This window comes from Vanessa tameamea, chromosome Z (genome assembly GCF_037043105.1).
Source record: "Vanessa tameamea isolate UH-Manoa-2023 chromosome Z, ilVanTame1 primary haplotype, whole genome shotgun sequence".
Lineage (NCBI taxonomy): Eukaryota > Metazoa > Arthropoda > Insecta > Lepidoptera > Nymphalidae > Vanessa > Vanessa tameamea.
This window is the reverse complement of record NC_087341.1, coordinates 11,683,111-11,703,385: the sequence shown is the minus strand read 5'-3', so window position 1 is coordinate 11,703,385 and position 20,275 is coordinate 11,683,111. Positions and strand designations below refer to the sequence as shown.

General features: G+C 32.1%; 2 protein-coding genes across 3 annotated transcripts in view; both read right to left on the bottom strand.

Moving 5' to 3' along the window:
- Positions 1–11,908: 11,908 nt before the first annotated feature.
- LOC113396316 (protein SERAC1) lies at positions 11,909–14,406 on the bottom strand. Its single transcript, XM_026634220.2, has one exon. It carries the CDS (start codon positions 14,159–14,161, stop codon positions 11,912–11,914), a length of 2,250 nt encoding a protein of 749 aa, XP_026490005.1. The 5' UTR covers positions 14,162–14,406; the 3' UTR covers positions 11,909–11,911.
- A 3,653-nt stretch (positions 14,407–18,059) lies between these two features.
- Positions 18,060–20,275, bottom strand: part of LOC113396253 (forkhead box protein F1-like) — a 31,597-nt gene continuing 29,381 nt past the window's right edge. The window contains exons 2-3 of one of the 2 annotated variants that reach the window (XM_026634131.2): positions 18,481–18,758; positions 18,060–18,327 (exon numbers count right to left, since the gene is read on the bottom strand). In XM_026634131.2, the coding sequence (XP_026489916.1) occupies positions 18,505–18,758 (254 nt within the window). In that variant the 3' untranslated portion in view covers positions 18,060–18,327; positions 18,481–18,504. Of the gene's footprint in view, positions 18,328–18,480; positions 18,759–20,275 lie in introns of those variants that run through there. The other variant, XM_064220365.1, reaches the window with a different exon arrangement.

Genomic DNA, 20,275 nt, shown 5'->3' with positions numbered 1-20,275 from the left:
TTCCCCACATATCAAATATGATAAACTGGATATAGGGCACACAAATTTCTACTCTCCATATATATATACAAATTATATAATATAATTTTCAAATAAGTGCAATGTATAATATACATGATAGCAGTTCTTGCTAGTAAAAGTTTTGCTATTTACTGGTATTAGGCGCAAGGCAATAACTTCTTGCGTCAAAAGTCTGGTTGTAATTCTATTGATCTATAAATACTATATAATTATGCAACATAAGCAGTATAAAAAGTAAGTAGTTAAGTATTTAACTTTGTAATATTAGAAGTATAGTTTACTTCTAATATTGCAAAGTTCAAATCAGCAACGGTCTACCATTGATAGACATACTTGTAAATGGCTCTACTTAGCAGCTGCTTCTGATGAATTTCTTACTTTTCCTAAAGCCTCTATAGGCTTTTGGAACAGCTATATAGTAGTATAACTTTAACTATATTCTCTTTAACTACTTATGTCTACTTTAAATTTAGTTTCAAGTCCCAATAATAATTTCGTCGACATTCAAAAAGCATTATTTCTTAAACCCAATAAAAGTATTTTAATATATTATAGATAGATAAGATAGATGTACTACGTTTAACTAAATCAAAGTTAAAAATGACCAAATTTGTAAAAATATATTATTTGATCGGTTTAAAGTGTGTAAATGAATTATTATTAGATTTTTTAATTAACATTGAATTCAATTTCTAAGTAACCTTTATGGTTAACTTTATGGTTAACCTTAATAAAATCTTATCTTTTGTTATCAACAACATCAACACGAATGTCCTTATAATTATATCATAACATACTTTTACCTATATCACACTGGCAATGGTCTCGGCAAAATATATTTAAAAATATTTCGGCTGACTCATGGTTTAAAACAAAAACATAACTAACTAAAACATTTCAATAGTTTGGAATACCAGGAAAACATAAACACTGTGTAGGTACATCATTTTATTCCTATCATGATTACATCCCTTTCTGATGCATTCGAAACTGCAGAGCCAATAACATGATGCGCATATTGAAAGAGAAAGTTTTGGATTGCGCATCCAACGAAGTGGGAACCTGAACCTACTATAAAATTAACTTTTTAGGGAAGTTTTCTGTAGCATTGTAAACTTTGTTCGTACACAGTACGATGAGGTTTAAGATTTTTCTAAATAATAATAATAATAAAATCGAATAAAGAAAGATACTACATATTCGACAATAACTTAGGAACAATAAAAAAAACTAATGCATGATTTATTCATCATCGAATATTTTTGTGCAAATGAAAATTAGTAATGTCGTTTATTTTAAAAATTAATGTATACTTAAATGTAAAACAATACAGTAATAAATTAAAACAATAGTATAATAACTAAAACCCCATCTCCACTGAAAACAAGAAAAATATAATACAATAAATACAAAATATTCAATATTTATAATCTCATAAATTACATTTTATTTTCATACAAGTATATAGTAATTTTGATATGCAAGCTACCTAGAACATGACGGCTTATCTTAAGAGTAACTTACACAACAAAACATATTTAATAAAGATTGTCTTTTATTGTGAGTAGTTTAGGAACTTCGTGGATCCAGATGATCATGCTTATTGACAAAAATACATTCGTACCGGTTGAAATCATAGGAGCCTGATAAAACGACTAATATTTCATAGTAGAACTCTTCAAACATAATTACATATTTTATGAAATAATTTAATTGTGTCACCTATAATTATTGAAAATCGAAGTTCTCTAATTTTGTCACTCACTCACACACCTATCATCAAAAAGATACTAAGTACTTATTTCTAGAAGGCAACAACCTTCAAATTAGCAATTCAAGTAGGGTTGAGCCAAAATCTGAAAAAAGTATTATTTGTGTAAGTTAGGATGTTAACAACTAAATATTAGCAATGCACAATCCCTCCAGAAAATACTGAGTTTCCGAAGCTTAACCTGTTATCAAGAAAATCTACTTAGCTGAACAATTACAAAATCTGCATTTACCATGTTTGTCGTCTAGCCTATCGATATGTTTTATATGTGTATACCTATATACTTTATATATTATAATATAATATAAGTACAAAGAATTAAGCTACAACTCCTTGGATTTTATGATATTCTAATTTTCAGGTTTATCGAAGAGCTCTTAAATCATTATGCAACCATGCGCTATGCCGGCCGTTGTGAAGGAAAGTAGTTATTAAAAAATAAAGTTTTTTTTTTATATATTATAGGGGGCAAACGAGCAGGAGGCTCACCTGATGGAAAGTGATTAGCACCGCCCATGGACATCTGCAACACCAGGGGCGTTGCAGGTGCGTTGCCGGCCTTTAAGGAATAAGTACGCTCTTTTCTTGAAGGTTCCCAAGTCGTATCGGTTCGGAAAAACCGCCGGCGAAAGCTGGTTCCACAGAGTGGTTGTGCGTGGCAGAAAAGGCTTTAAAAATCGCGCTGTTGTAGATTTTCGGACATCTAGGTGGTGCGGGTGAAATTTAGAATTTTGACGAGATGTCCGAAGGTGAGAGTCAGCTGTGATAATATCTGTAGAAGATGCAGACTGATCTAATATCTCTACGCAGAGCCAAAGGATCGAGCAGATCAGAAAGGGCTTGACCGTCGATAATTCGAGCTGCTATACGTTGGATACGGTCAAATGGAAGGAGCTGGTACTGGGAAGCACCTGCCCAGAGGTGAGAGCAGTACTCCATGTGAGGCCGAATTTGCGACTTGTATAGTCTTAGGCGATGGGCCGACGTGAAATATTGTCTTACCTTGCTGAGCACACCGAGCTTTTTTGATGCCAATTTGGCTTTGCCTTCCAATTGACCGCGGAACTGAACGAGGCTCGAAATATCAACGCCAAGTATTCCGATACTAGCTGTGGCGGCTATCGGAATATTCTCAAATCGTGGAGATACGACAAATGGTGTTTTTTTTGGCAGTTAACGCGCAAACTTGCGTCTTTTTGGGGTTGAAGTGGACTAGGTTTAGCCGGCCCCAGTTCGAGACTTTGTTTAACGAAGACTCGATTTCAGACACAAGTTTGTTCCGGTTTTCTTCGACGTTTTCCCGAGAAATATTAGCACGGCCGGTGTATGAGGTGTCTACGGTACTGTCGTCTGCATAGCAGTGAATGTTCCTGATTTGCAACAAGTCACTGATATGCAGAAGAAACAGAGTGGGTGATAGAATGCAGCCTTATGGAACACCAGCATTGACGAATTTTTGGTCGGAGCATGCACCGTCGACAACGACCTTGATGCTCCGATCTGCCAAAAAACTGGTAATTCAATTGAGTAATTTCCCGGGAAGTTCATAGGAAGGAAGCTTCGAAAGAAGCGCTTTGTGCCACACGCGATCGAAGGCCTTGGCTATGTCCAGACTGGCTGCTAATGCCTCCCCCTTGCTCTCAACTGCTTCCGCCCACCTATGAGTAAGGTAAACTAGAAGATCACCGGCTGAGAGACCCCGACGGAAACCGTACTGGCAGTCACTAATCAGCTGGTACTCCTCTAGATACCGCAGGAGCGGGCAGTTTACAATGGACTCCATTACCTTGGAGAACAAGGGGGTGATGGCTATAGGCCTATAATTGGACGGGTCTAAGCGGTTACCCTTTTTAGGAATCGGATGCACCAAAGCAGTCTTCCAGGAGATCGGGACGACGCCTAATGCGTAGGATTGCCGGAAAGGCACATTAGGCAGAAAGATTGCTATAAACATGCAAGAATTTTAGAATAATTTGGTTTAAGAAATTATTTTAAAATTTACGGTACATTTGAGTGATATCGTTATCAATGTTGTGTAAGAAAACTCCTGTCTATGGTTTAAGTAACTTTAATTATTTATTAAAAAGTCACATTTAACTGTTATTTCATCAATAAATAAATTATATTTATTTTGTGATAAGCTTTTAAAATCAATGTTTATTTTTTTCTAATCTTATTTTAAAAGCCCGCCAAAACTACTTTATCCTTTTCCACAGATAATAAAATCTTAGATTAGGTCATAAGCCAATAATTAACAAATATATATATTCCAGTACACATAAAATATTATTGGTTCGAAATATAAAATAAAGAATAATTAATATTCAGGCACAAGGGTCATAACATCTTATGTTATGTTCCTATCTATTGTATAGTATAGTTGGTAATCTATTAGCGATGTAAGAAAAGTTTAAAAAGTACCACTAGTAGACCAACGCTCTTAAAAAAATATTTGTTATTTCTTTATTTTTGGTTCTTTTTACTGAACATAATATGTCAAAAAAAACTAAAGTAAATCGTCTTTGTTAAGATGTCATAGAAATATTGAACTTTGCCTGTAGGCAGGCTAATAAAAATTATTACAGTCTTTTTTTGCTTTTTTCTGTCAATAATTTATTTATATATTTATATACAGACCCATCTCACTGCTACATTTACAAAGTGTTCTAGAGAGTTATTACGTATTGTCTCCAGCGTAAACTTAAACTTTGACAAATTTAAGCCTCCCGAAACAACAAGTTTCCCCAAAGCTCTTATTACCTTAGACCACATACAAACGCTGCGACAGGTTATGCAGACGAGGAATAACCAGCAGTTATATGAGTAGCGTGTGTAGACTAAAACCTATCTCTGTTGAAGTCTCTAAAACGGTGACAAATTCATATATCGATATCGAAAATATCTTTATGGTCTGCATCGAGGCATAAGACAGAAAGATGTAATATGCCGAATTTGTTCACCGCTACATTGGAAGATGTCTTCAATTCAGGATAAGTAAGTAAGTAATATTAAGCATTCATAACTAATTGAATATATTTTATTTTATCTACGTTTGTAAGACGTTGTAGAACGCAACTTAAACGTCATTCAATCCAATTTTGAGTCTATAGGTCTGTCTAACTAATGTCAAACACATAAAAATAAACAAACATCGTGGGTCAATAAAAATAACAAAAGATATACCGTAAATAAAATCAATTTACAAATTATGCAAATTAGAAATCTAAACATATAAATTAAAACAGACTAAAATGATGATTGCTAAAACAATGTAATAGTGTCTAGTATTTTTGGGTGTTCGATCAGTGATAAAGATTAAAGAGTGACTGGAGCTCCGCAACATTGGTACTTGTGCCAAGCAATGCATCCAACTCCGACGTAGTACAAGTGCGGTGCCGTGTAGTCTTTAGACTTGTGACTAACTTGTGATCGCGACATTAATTAAAAACATCGAAACGTTGATTTGCCGATAAAAAAGTTCTACGGTGTTCTTAAATTAAGAACTATGTAAGACCGCCGTAGAACATTATTACCTAACTGCCTTTCGGCCAGCTGTCTTTTATTCCTTGTTCAAGCCTATTTAATTTTAATCAGTATTGACGGGGGTTTGGCTGAAAATAAAGTAATTTGATAAAGATCCAAGATAAGTTATGAATTAGAGTGCCTATTGAATTAAATGTATGCGAAACCTGACTCAAATTTGGTTTTGCACAAATGTCTTTGTAAGATTTAATAGATTTGAAAATTAAGATATATCTTCAAATTATGTATTAAAATTTTCACCTCTTGTACCAAAAATTGTATGATATACATATTTTTTTATTAAATTAGTATTTTTTAAAATTATTAAATATTAATTTTGCAACTAGCATGCAACATCCATCGGCCAGTTAATGTTTCTGAAGGAAGAATTTTTTCTCTCTGAAATAACTCATAGTGAAAACTATAGTGCTATCATTAGTATATCATATATATATATATATATACATTAGTGATATCATTGGTTGTTTAATATGTGGTACATGTGAAGTAACACGAAAGTGAACACTTCTGTTTTCGCTGATGAATGCCTTGTGAATAAACTCAGCACTGTTTCTATGTATAGTCTATAGCTTAAAAGAATTCAAAAAATTCTAGATTTATATTGTTCTCATTCAAAAGTACTGTAAAGTTGTAAAATGAATATGTATATATTCTCAAAATTCATTATTCTGAAAACATTTTAGGAAGTCCCTCTTATCATAAGTAAATGCAATACAATACAATCTTCATTTTTTTATCTGTAGTGGTATGCTAGTACATTCTAGGAAGTTACCAGATTATTGTTGTGTTGTTCCCCATGTTAGTTATCAGTGGAGGAAATAAGACGAGTCATGATAAACTTCTTTATTGTATTTTTTTTTGATTATTGAAATCCACATATTGATACTATGTGAAGAAATAAAAGATTTAATTATTAAGTGAAAGATAATAAGTACATATTTTTGGTTTGTTTTGAGCTTGGGTACAAACTAACTAAATAGCAATCACAGGGCTGAGACTATTCTCTAGGGATGAGAGAGGAGAGAAGTGTTTCATATGTATATCTTATAACTAGGTAAATGCCTGTAGAGATCAAGTATTTTATGAAAGTATATCTTGGCTAAGGTTTTCTCCTCAATATAAAAAGAGTCTTGTATAAAATTAATGGGCTAGATGACTGATATAAAAAAGTATATTTCACTTCAATTCACAACTTCTCGGAGGTCTTTGTCGAACTATTTTTAAATTCTTCTATTTGTCATTTCCTCATGTAATTTACTAAAAATATTGTTTTAAAATTTGAACAAGGCATAGTTTCACTTGGTGGTAGGGGTTTGTGCAATCCCGTCTGGGTGGGTACCACCCGCTCATCAGATATTCTACCGCCAAACAGCAGTACTCAGTATTGTTGTGTTCCGGTTTGAAGAATGAGTGAGCCGGTGTAACTACAAGCAGAAGGGACATAACATCTTAATTCCCAAGGTTGGTGTTGCATTTGTGATGTAAGGAATGGTTAATATTTCTTACGGCACCAATGTCTAATTGCCTATGGGGGTGATAACCACGTACCATCAGGTGGCCCATTTGCTCATTTGCTTCCTACCGAAATTATAAATTAAAAAAACGTACTTATTCACGTGTTTGTTTACAAATTACGTGATGCAATGGCTAAAGATAATCTTTAGACCATGAAGCAGACTCCGTTTTCCTTTAGTCTTGATAAAATAATGAATTAAGTATACATTTCAAGTTTTGTTGTTCAAGTCCAAGTCTCTAAAAAATATAAAACTATTAATGTCTAACAAAACAGAATGAACGAATAGAACGATGATAAACAATATTTATGATAATTTTAATGCGATATTTTCATATTTTCGCCAAATTTTAAAGCTTCAATTTTTTTAACTACTTAATGCCTTATCATCCTGACCAAATTGATGTTATATGTGTTAACGTATAAATATCAAGTTGTATAGTATTTTAAATAGTGATGGTACACAATAATATTGAAGTTTTTGCGGTTGTTGTATAGATGGAGCAATAGATTAAAAAAACATATCCTTGTGCGCGCATCCTTGTAGCGCATGATCGCAGGTATTGATTTATTACTCTTCGATGGACCTAAATACTAGAATTTCATAAATTGCAGGGACATATTGCTTTATGCATCGGTGTTAGTTTAATTTGTTATAGCCACACTTAATGAAACAATAACTTCTATGTAGCCATATGTAGAGTGTACTAGGTGCAGGATATATTGAAAACAAATAATATTGTACAGTAAGTAAACAGTATTTCAAATAACAGCATTCAGTGCTAACAGTGATAAATTTATTTCTTAAAAACCATGAAATTTTCAAAATAGTGTAAATTAATTTGGAAAAGAACGCCTGCCTAAATTCAAAGAAAGGCTAAATCAACGATAAAACACTCAGAGCTAACCGTTGCAAAAAACGAACTGATTATAAAATGAAGTGCTCAGGTTGTTTTAACAACATCATTGAAGCCACGTCTATTGGATGTAGTGTTCCAATATGTGAGAAACGTTTTTGCAACGATTGTATCAGTATAAACTCTTCAACAACCGAGCGTATGAATCAGTGGCTTTGTTCCGAATGCAGTGCACTGGAGAATAATACAGAAGAGTCGACCCTATCAAGACCAAACATCGACAGCCAAAATATTACGCTTCTTAACAGACCAGAGACTATGGCCAGTGTTGGCAGTTCGGAGACATTTGATGTACAAAACCTCTTGACAGAAGTAAGGTTGCTCACGAAGGAGATAAACCGTTGCCATGAAAGAATCGATCTTTTGGAGGCTACTGTAATAGCTAATGAGTCGCACGTATGTACTACTGAGAGCCAAGAGAATAAGGGAGAGAACAACGAAATGGAATTCCTCAATAGCATCATACGTGAATTACAGGTGACAATGAATGCGCAGACTGTACACCATCTTAGGAAGGAAATTGAACTCTGCGGCATCCCGGAATTACCAAGTGAAAATGTAACCCAAATAACGTTGCTTTTGGCGCAGGAAATCGGTGTAGAATTATCAGATCAAGATATAGACTGGACAACTCGAGCAGGACCGCGTATTTTACCTTCAGACAAATCCACGGGAACTACAAGAAAACACTCCCGTCCCATAGTTGTGTGCTTGCTGCGGCGCTCTAAACGGGATGAAATAATAAAAGCATCCAAAACACGACGAAATATCACAAGCACTGATTTGGGCTTACCTGGACCGGCACAAAAAGTTTTCATAAATGAGCGACTTACGCAATTAAACAGGCTCTTCTTTCGTGAGTGCCGAAAACAATCGAAACGCGTGGGATATAATTTCTGTTGGTGCAATAACGGAATAATATATGTTAGAGAACGTGAAGGGAAAGCTGCTATTGTTGTCCAGAGTTACGAAGATCTTGAACGACTTGTCAATAAAAAGAAAAATACAGCAGACGATACGTCAACTCCATAAACTTTTATGTAGGTAAAACTTTTACAATATTTCTAAGATGTTTTTAGCGATAATATATACTATTGCAAATTGCAATTGCAAATAAACACTAATTGTATTTTAAAATACACACGACAATCATTATTATGATTTTTATCTACTGTATTTGTTAAGTAAACTATTGTATGTTGTGTTTTGCATCATAATTTAGAATTATTCGTTTGACTTGTTTAGATTTAATGTCGATCGTAGATAAGAATAACAAATTAACTGTATTTTTTTTAAACATTAGATATATCATTTTTAATAAAACAGATGAAGATTTTTTTATATAAAACTTTTCTTTTAAACGTTGTAGGTATTGTTTTTGATATCTCCGATGACATTTCCGACGACACCAGTGTCTAGTCATAATATAAGCACTATGAGCTCAAAAAGAGGAATCTCATTATCATGATTATTTTTAGCAATCGTCTGGAGGTTGCTTTGCCAGGCAATATACATATTTTTACAGACATCCGTTTTTAAGATAATAAGAATCATTTATTTTTATTATGCTTAGATTTAAATGGTAAAACATTTTTGGGTTTAGGGCCTTTCACTTTTTTCCGTTTTAGGCAAACTGAGACTCCTTAGTATGAATGCCAGTAAGTATTGGCTGGCTACGAAAAGGCTGATACTTATAATTACTAGCGATATTATAGTCCTGTCTTGCTAAACGTCATTTAATTATCTTATCGCAACATGAGTTCGATAATTTTAGGAAAATATATGGTATTGGCAAGCATCAGTCAAAATGAAAACGTTTTTTCCACATAAGATTACATATAAATAAAATAGTTAATTGCTTCAATATTTTTCGATAATGTTACCTAACGTATATTTAATTTTACGTTAATACACTTATATTATATAAATTTCTTTGACGTTTCCAGCAATCAGTGGATACAATATGAATACAATTTGTATTAATATTATTTCTTCTAAATTAAGTTAGCTTTCTACGACATACTCATTGTAACATGAAGGCCGGATTTAGGGGAGAGCATCCGATGCTACAGGCAACACAAGAAATTTATAAAATAAAAAAACTACTGAATTCCGACGAGTGAACCTATTTACTTAATGAAGTATTTTGCTACAGCTAAATATATTAGTTAATAGATTATTTTGGAAATAATTAAAAGAATAATGTAAAAGATAAAAGTATAAGAAGTAAAAAGTATCTATTATAATATTTAAATTATTCAAACACCCAATTAAAATTACTTGTAAATGAATAAAGGTCTGTTACCTCAGGCTCTCCAGACCTCTAAATCCGGCCCTGAGAACGAGTTATCATTACTCTTTATAACTTCTTTGTTTTCAACAAATAATATTTTTTATTTATTTGTACGTGTGTCAGGTGAGGCATTTACGATTGGATTAAAATATATAGTAGAATGTGTTTTGAAAGCGCTATTCTCAAAATCTGACCCGAAGGTAGCTTGTTTGTCAAAATAATCCAAATCTTCATTGGTCTTTGGAGACCAAAAGCCCGAAGAAAATAAATGAGTCTTATCGTCCGGTCTGGTGGTCGAAACGTTTGTAAAGCAATTTTAATATGACTGACTAGCTGGTTTCATTCTTGAGTCTTAGTATTCTACATTAGGTAGTATCTATTATTTTAGATCGGCCTGCCAAACAAAATATATTAGCCCATAATTTAAATTTTGATATAACATGTTGATTGCAGGGGAAGCCCCTTGCTGAAGCCCCACAGAGGGATACTCATATATATATACTTCTTCAAAGTAAAATTTTGACGCCCTAGACTCAAGCCTACACAGCATGCTAATTGCTAGCAAATTGCCATTGGTAGTGGAGTAAACTTGAAACCTTCCCATCAAAATGATGGGATGATATATACGCTTGAGTGGTATAACTATGTGTTTATCTAATTTTTAAATCGTGTTCAGAATATGAAGTATTTTCTTAGTGTATTACTCGATATAAATAGATGTACTTATTCAAATTTTGATTCGTAGATGCTGACCGTGACTAATCATATTGTAGCGGCCAAGTAATTTGTTAGTTTGTAGTGTTTACGTATCTGTATTGAATGTTGATAGTAATAAGTCTACCTACTTCATAATTAAATCGAATCCTCGATTTATAATTTACTGACAGATGAATATTGTTGTTAAGTTATTAAATTAACTTTCAAGCTTTCATTAAAATTCAAAAATCATTAAAAACAAGAATTGCATTTTACTGTAAGTGGTAAATACCTATGTGTAAATAAATTAGAAGATTATAATCAACAAATTAATAAGGTTTTGTATGAAAATGTTTAAACCTTATAAGATGTCATAAATGTATTTAAGAGTTAAAAAGGCTAAAAGCGCCGTCTTGCTCCAGAATCAATCTATCAATATCAAGTGTATCTTTTGATGAAGTGTATACATACATCTTTAAACTAATCAATGAATTTGTTAATTATATTAATGTTTTAGTATTTCCTATTGTACTTTGATTACTTTCGTGACATTGCTAACGATAAATGTTATTCACTATAAAAATATTGTGGAGGTACCTTGTAATCTTTTTATACATAAGCCTAATAGTATTTCTGTAGTAGGATTTGAAACTCTTTTATTATGTCAGAGGAAAAATGAATTGCATATTTTTTATCTTCATTGTAATTAATAAAATAAATAATACAATAAAAAGCAATGTATTTGAATTTTTTATTTTCTGCGATCTTAACAATCTCCATGATGTTATTATAATATAAATTTTGTTTCAAATATTTTGATGACATGACTAAAATTCAAAGACGAATTTCAAAACATCTATTTTCAGAATTATTTAAAACATTGTTTCAGTAATTTTTAATAATGTTGTAAATATTAATAAATAAAGAGTAAGGTTTCTATTTCATTACATAATACAAATTCAACACATACACATATGAATATATAAGTTGTTAATTATATAATAATACTTTTGAAGTGCAGATTGAAGATTTTTTGTAAATGTTATCACCAAGATACAAAAACTAACCTAACAAAAACAATTAGCAAGTATAAAGGTTTGTCTTTTTCTATCTATCTATATCAATATATAATTTTAAACTCACACTGTCAGCAACAGTTAATACAAAAAACCATCCATGAAGGTATCTAGTAATACCTGTTCATACCAATGTGTCCAGGCGCTTTGCTCATCATACAAATTCAAATTGGTATCTTCACCTTTACTTTTTAAAGATAACCATATTAAACCTATTAGTCTTTGTAACAATGAGTCAGATAGATTTTTATCAACTTCACAATTTGTTGCCCTTTGTAAAACGTCTAATACTGTAGTATATAACACAGACTGTCTTGTTGCTGGTTTACATATAGATAAGTGGTCTAATGGTAATTGATAAAATGGTCCACGTCCTAAATCGGCTGAGTATGAATCTACAAAGTGAACTGGGACTTTAAATGCCGTGATTAGAGTGGGTAATGTTTCTGCAAAACTTATTGTCTCCCAGTTAAAAATATCTGCAAACTTTATAAACAATTGATGCATTTCTAATAATGTTGGTGAGTTTTCTTTCAATTGTTTAACATCTTGCGAGGGCCAGAGAACAGCAGCTGCAGCGCGGGGCATTGTTGCTAATGCACTGCCCTTATGTGGGGTACTATAAAATAGGACTGCCTTTGTCTTTTGGCATAATTTTTCATATGCGGGATCATTTCTTTGAGCTGCATCAACTAATAACTGTTTAACAATAAGGCCACCCATCGAATGAGCCAGCCAGACAACATTGTTTGTTCCAACACCTGCATGAAGTAATGTGGAAGCAAGTTCATCTGCACGTGCTTCTATATCTGCATTTTGTAAAGGACATCCTTCCAACCAATCAGAGAGTTTACTCCAATAATTAAAGCCTAATATTCTTAAATTATTACAATCTCTAGGCAACCAGTCTTTAGGCCAACAGTGAGTATAATAACATTTATCTTGTTCTTCTTGCAACACTGCTACTCTTTTTTTGTTAGCTGTAAATTTATTGGTACTGATAGGTTCTCTCTTTGCAACAATAGGGAGATCATGTAATACAACTTCAAAGTTAGACAAAAGTGCCTCCTCTTCAAGCACTTTCATATCTGCTATTACTTGTTGAAGGTCAGGATCTAAGAATCTATTATTGTTGATTATATCTTCTTTGCATGGTTCACAATCAACATCTGATACAGTTACCTCAATAATCCCAACAGGTTCTGCACACTTTTTATCTCTTTGTCGCCATGTAACAAATACACCACCTCTTAAGCCATGTACAAGAAGAGTATCACAAGTTTGGACACTTTTTGTTCTATACAAAGGGTGTAATAAGAAAAGTCCTGGTCTGTAACAAAATTCTCCAGAAAGATTTGCCAAACAAACTGCTGCAGAACTTGCCAAACGTATATCTTGTGATTTTAATAGGCGGGCCAGTTCACCAATAAGACCATTTTGAAAAAAATCTACCAAGAGATTAGTATATAAACTTAAAACAGTAAGAATTTTTAAAACAGCCAAATCTACTTCTGTGTCATATCTATAACGCAACATTAACTCAGCTAATCGTGGTAATATACCCAATTTAATTAATGTAGAAGTTGAAATATCATTATCATACAATTTTTGGTTGAATAAAAAAATGTGGTGATGAAGAACATCAAGACATAATATACAAAGTTGCTTTTCAGTAATACTATCTGGTTTTGGAGGAACACTATCAACTTCAACTACTTGATCTTGGATGTTTAGTAGATGTTTTGAAAGGAACTGATTGATACAACTATGAGGGTTTATAGACTCTACAGTACTTATCATATCTATAAATTTATATGATAAAAGTTCAGAATTCAAAGCTGCTTTCCGAACATGTATTGGAGGAGGTAGAAAATAACGCAAGTCAGCACCATAGGTGCGGGCAAGAAGTACTGCTGTTGATTTATCAAGTGCTTGAGCTATCTTTAAACAGTCCCAGCTTTTATTATTTCTAAAGGAAGCTAATTGTTCTAAAGCTAAATTTCTTTGCTCTTTATTTCCATGTCGACAAAGCCACAATAACCGCCAAGCTACAGAATGCTTTAAGCTCTTCCATACCCGAGATAATCCAAAAGTATTTGCATTTTGTATATCATTGTCTATACTCATGGTAGCATTATATGATGGATCATCGATATATATGTATTCAGAAATAATTTTTTTCTCAACATCTAATACGTTTGCATTAACAATTTTATCAATACTTCTACATATTTCTCTCAGATGATAAGCTACAATAAATATGCTACCTCCGATCAAAGAACCCACTTTTAATATTTTTAATAACGGTTTCAACCGATCTTGAAGACTCATCTTCAAAACCAAGAAAGATCTCGATTTTCACTTCATATTATACAAACAGTGCTGCGACCTCTTTTTTTAATTTGTAAATTTGTTCAAAATATTTCTAAATAAATTCACATAATATGCGATATTCACATAGTATTTTTTAATATACACAATTTTAAATGCAATAAATTGTGTTAAATAGCTCGTTCTTATTAATATTCATAAAAGAAACAAAAATAATAACACATTCATAATAACCCATATCTGTCAATGTCATTTGCTAATGCTGCATGACACTGATGTCAGTGCTAGTTCTCAAAACTAAAAAAGGGCAGCCAGCGACCACAGAGTACATAACAATATACCAGCGACTGAGATTTTAATTTTAAATATACTTTATATAATTTCATATATCATTTCATTTCATTTTTATATTATACCTTATTCTTAATGCATAAAAAGACAATGTTTTCAACATTGTCTTTTTATGCCTTCAAATATATTTATATTATTTATGTATTTCATAAAAAAAAATATTTTCTTTTAATGTTTATTAACAATTTATTATATCGTCAATGAGTCACCAACCATAGAAACTATGATCTAATGTTCCTTGTGCCTGTAGTGACAATGGCTCACACACCCTTAAAATTGGACCGCAGCAAAAATATTACTGTTCGGTGGTAGAGTGAGTAATGAGCAAGTGGTACCCGGACGGAATTGCCTAAAAACACTACTTACTAAAGAGTGCAAAATATTAAATTTAACAATATATTAAGAAATATATTCTGCAAATCTTACGTATGATAGAAAGGACACAACAAATACAAAGAACTTTAGAATAAAAAGCCAATATTTACTGATTTGAACTTTAAAATTTAAGTGCTATTTTTATTTAAAGTTATAATTGGATATGGACATATAGGACATAGACTTGGGAATATGTCAGAAAACCCGCCTCCTCCTCAAAATGCCAAAAGCACATCCCCTCGTATGGTATGCGCGCAATATCGTCGTCGAAACTATTATCTTTATTATTATAAGTATAATAGTCTTAGTATTATATCCGGCCGGCATTCGAAACCTGGATAGAAGTAAGCCGCCTGCCGTTTGACACAGGTGATGTCCAGGTACGGTTGTTTTGGAGGACCTTACACAGTACCACTGTTGCGCTAATCGGGACTCTAACCAGCACACCCTGCAGGCGTTCCCCGTGGAACGTGATCCTGGTTTGCGAAAGGAAGCGTATCTAACCACCGATTTTCAAATTTCAATCTTTCATAAATGATGAACATCCACACAAACTTTATCTTAAACTTCATAGGTTATGAATTTCAAAATAGCTTTGTACGACAATTTTTTAAATTATATATATTTCAATTAAAGGACGGCTAAATAACGATTTAGATATTTTTCTAACCTAACAAATTTTGAATTTTCATAAAAACTTTCATCCTCCCAGAAGAATAATTTAGAAAAATACTCTCTTAATGTTTAACTTTGTTTCATAAGGAATTCCTGCGAAATTTTAATAATGATATAGGTAACCCACATATTTATACTGTGCGTTATATGTCAGTCAGTCATTTGAAAATCTTATTGCGTAGATTTTTATTTAGTATTCAATTTAATTAGGTAAGAACTTTTTCATAAACGTAGTTTAAATAATAAAAAAACAATTTAATAAAATTATTTATTTAAAAAGAAACAGCTTATAATTACAATACTATTTGGTACCTATCGATTTAAATCTTATTTCAATCTCTAAAAAATATTATCTACCTCTAAATGATTAACCAACTACTAAAATTGTAACAAAAATCGTCACTTTTACTTATTCTAGCAATTGACTAATGTTTTACATAGACTTATCTTTTACATGCAACGTGCAAGAGGTTTAAATAATAGATACATTATATTTTAATACGGACGATCAGCTTGTCTTAGTTATCATAACTAAAGGGTACAGGCAAGAAACCGTCACATTTTTTGTTTGAATAATTGGATCTTATAATTGTATAATATTTGTACTTGTAATAGTTCTATTCTCAAAAATTATAAAATACTTTTTCGTTACACTATGCCAATATTATTTTTAAAGGGTCGCATTTTCTTTTACATGAGGTTGACTTTTTAAAAGAATGTTTTATTGTTTATTAAATACTTTCCAACACAACCTTTATTTGTTTATTATGTTTTTTTTTTTTAAAAAGTGTACTTCTATTTTTCCTGTTTTTCCTGTACCTTTAATTAGGGTACTTATATATATAAAGGCTTTTAAGGTTTCTTATTATATTAGAAAGCTAATAAAAAAATCACCACTAAAATTTTGCATTTATGAGGAGAGGATAGCAAAAAACAATTATACTTAAGACATATGTTAACATATTTTTTTTTATTATTTTTGGTCTTGCATACAAACCTCATTGAGTGGTGTTTAGATAAACACTGAATTCTCTCTTTCTATCATTCGAAAGAAGAAGTCACAGCAAGTTTAACGAATCACCCTCTAAATAACAAAAACAAAAGTAAGTAAATTTTATAATGTAGTATCTATTTATGTACGGTACCAAATTACTAATACAAAAATTTTAAGCAATTAAAGTTAAACTTATAGCTCGATTTTTATCGGTTTCATTTTCTTTTAATTACGTCATACATACTATAATTTATAATTATTTACACATTTTGCATTTACGCAAATCAATTTTGTAACTAAGAATAAAACAATCGCACTTTTATCAATAGATAATCATTAATATATGACATGAACAGGTGTTGCCTCATACTTAGTAAGTGGTCACCTCTGCTCAGAAGAATTCCTCACAGCCAAGGCGCTGCCAATTATAAAATTTTAGATTATATATCGCTTGTACCTGCATTAAAGATATTATTGAAAAATTGTTTTATCATAATATCTATCTCATCCTGAAATTCTCACCGGGTAATCTAGTTTTAGACATTGGAAAGTTGGACGCTTGGTTATTTGAACTGAAGCGGAGCCCCTGGTCAGGGCCGGATTCAGAGGTCTAGATGACCTTGGGCAACAAAGGGGCAAAACAAATATTTTACAGTTGAGTGTTTAAATAAATAAAACAAATTAAAATCTTTAAACTCATAATAAATGTTTCAACAAAAAAAGATAATTATACAAGAATTAAAAGAATCGTACCTTGTATTATTCCTTTAAATCAATTAAAAAAAAATGACATACATATGTGTAGTTGTAGTAAAATACAAGAATTGTACTTATATTTAATTATATCTGTATATACGTAGTACATTAATTGTGTATACTCTAATGTGGGAAAAACTATATTGTGAGAACTCCTCTCTTGTTTAGGTTCCAGGCCTGAAGCGCCGTATGTTCTCCTCAAAACCGGTCCTGACCCTAGCTCTGTAATTTTCATGTTTCATTCAGAAGAGATCACTGCTGAGCGATAAGGCCGCCTGTTGCACCTCATGCAACTTTGTGTAGCAATATTGTAATTTTTAGTTTTAAGTTTGGGTGCAATAAAGAATAAATAAATAAATAACCGTTTTTATCCAATCTACAAATGCCTATATTCTTTTATAAATATAAATTTAAAAAAAAGTGGCTCATAATTATTTTATGACAGGTTAAAAATGCTTATACAATTTTAAAATATTCGCCTCATTCTTGAAAGAAAACTATGTATATATTTAATAAAAGATAATGTAACTGATACCCAATGACACATTTTCAGATAAACTTTCACGTTTACGTTAGTAAATGGAATACTATATTTTAATTAACAACTTAAAATCTACACTATTATTGCCATATAATAAAGAATAATAATAAAGAAATATCACTTTAAATGCAACAGGTTTTTAAGTGATTATGATGACGATTACATAAAAAGACTTATTAAACAATTGAACTTGTTTGAAGAAACTCTTTATAAATATAAGCATATACAAAATGATGAAGGCATATAACGAGACATGTATCTTTAAATTTCTGCGTGTTACTAAAACCTAAACAATCCTTTTTTTTTAAACCTCTTTCTCTAGTATCTTATGTTAATAAAACAGATTTTCATTTTCATACTGTTATATTATATTATTAACAATTTGCGTCATCAATTAATTGTTTATGATAGTTTCATAGCTTTTTCTATAGCGTATTATCGTTTTAGCAGACACTGCACGCGTTCCAGTTGTATCTATAAAAAGAAAAAAAGTAGTTTAAGTTTTTAGATAGATTGTAAAAAAAAAACGAAATTATGTTAAACTATACAGTTAATATTGTACAAAATTTATGAGAACTGTGCATTGACGCTTATGGAGTTATGATTATATATTTAAAAACAGCTTACCAATGATATATACTTCATTTACGCTCATATAATGTGGTCATAATAAGAGTGTACAGGTGTGGAGTTTGTAGGCGTAGCTGGTGTCGATGAGATAGAAGCTGGAGGAGGCAGAGCAGGCAGCGGCGTAGGCGGTTTGCGGTCAGGTGGCAGTGCTGGGAGGGATGACGACAAGTGATGCCCGAACCCACCCAGGCTACTGATAGATGTTCCCCCTAATGAGCTGCCGGATAACATCTGCCCGTGCATCCCTCGCATCCCAGCGAACATCGACGCCGCACCTTTAGAAATAAATATTACATTACATTGAATACATCTGTAACTGTTTTTCGGTACCTTAATAACTATATTTATAATTCATTAATTCCATAAAGTCGCTTAATTTGCTTTTAACATGAATTAAATATTTTACAATTACACATTCGAAATCTCAGAGGCTCAAGATATAGAAGAAAGATTAAGACAAACTTAAGATATTGATGATCAATGTTCGAAAAGGAAAATTACACACAACGCCAAAATAGACATCACTGTCCATTGCATCGCAGTTACATTTGACATAACACGTCTTGACTATTACATCTTAACCTGGTCGTTAAAATGAATGGCGTAAATATATTTGTGAAATGATAGACTTAACAAAGGATTTGCATGAATTCCAGTTATATTAAATAACATTTTATTAAGTGTGACGGTTCCATCGACGGAATGAACAACGCGAGAAACGTTACAACTCTGCGAATTGTGATAGTCACGGACTTAAGTGTTTACTGTTTTTTTTTATGAATTATTTATTTTATAATAAGTATATATCCTACAGAATTTATTTACCGGCTGTTTCAATTATTTTCAATTTGAAATCGCCAAGCTTAAAATATTAAATCACATTGACATCATCGAAAGCATCCCGTATAACACGCATTATAGTAGAAACACATTTTATCTGCCAACGCAATAATTCATGAAGTAACGACCACAGAATTTCTGATTCAGAATTAAATTAGTATTCGTAAAGCTATAATTGCACACTGTAAGTTCCCATCGATCCCGCCTCGCCTGCCGCTCGTCTGTTGTCGCCCACATGCATACATCGGTACCTAATCGCTTTAACTTAAACAAACCACCCAATTGGATGATTTAGGAAATAAATTCTCACTGGGAGTTTCTATTTTCTAAGAATATTTTTGAACACGTGTTTAAAACGAGTTTGAACTCATTACAGAATTAACTCATCTAGGTATGTTATTCAGATTAATTGATAGGTCTGTGATTCGTCGAGCCTTGCAGCGATTAAAACGCACTTCGTCTAGGTATAAGGATCACCCAACCGCCACTACCAAAAATGTACTTCATACAGTATACGCATTCTTTTTAGGTTGTCATCACTTACGAGCTCTTTGATTAACCGGAGAGTTTGCCGACAGTTTAAATTGCTCTCAAGTTAGTAGCTGACGACAGATGTTCGCCGGAACTCTTCAAGCGTTAATCGTATTACTTATTGAAGATATGTTAGAATTTATTTGTACTTGTTGAAATATTATAATCTTTTTGAAGTATTTAGGCATTCGCATAATTCGCAAAGCAAAATCCTATTCATTATTAAATTACAAATGACATAATAATATATTTTCGCAAGCGAGTTATGTGAATCCTGAATGCCGGACATTTCCATTGATGACCACAGTTAAATTATTTTTAACACAGCAGCAAATGAGAACATTTTATTTCATGCGGATACAATTTTCTTGCAATCAATTATTTTACGATGTACACAATAAATTATACGTAAAAAGTCAAA

Coding starts and splice junctions, on each gene's coding strand:
- LOC113396316 (XM_026634220.2), bottom strand. CDS start 14,161: ATGAGTCTTCAAGATCGGTTGAAACCGTTATTAAAAATATTAAAAGTG.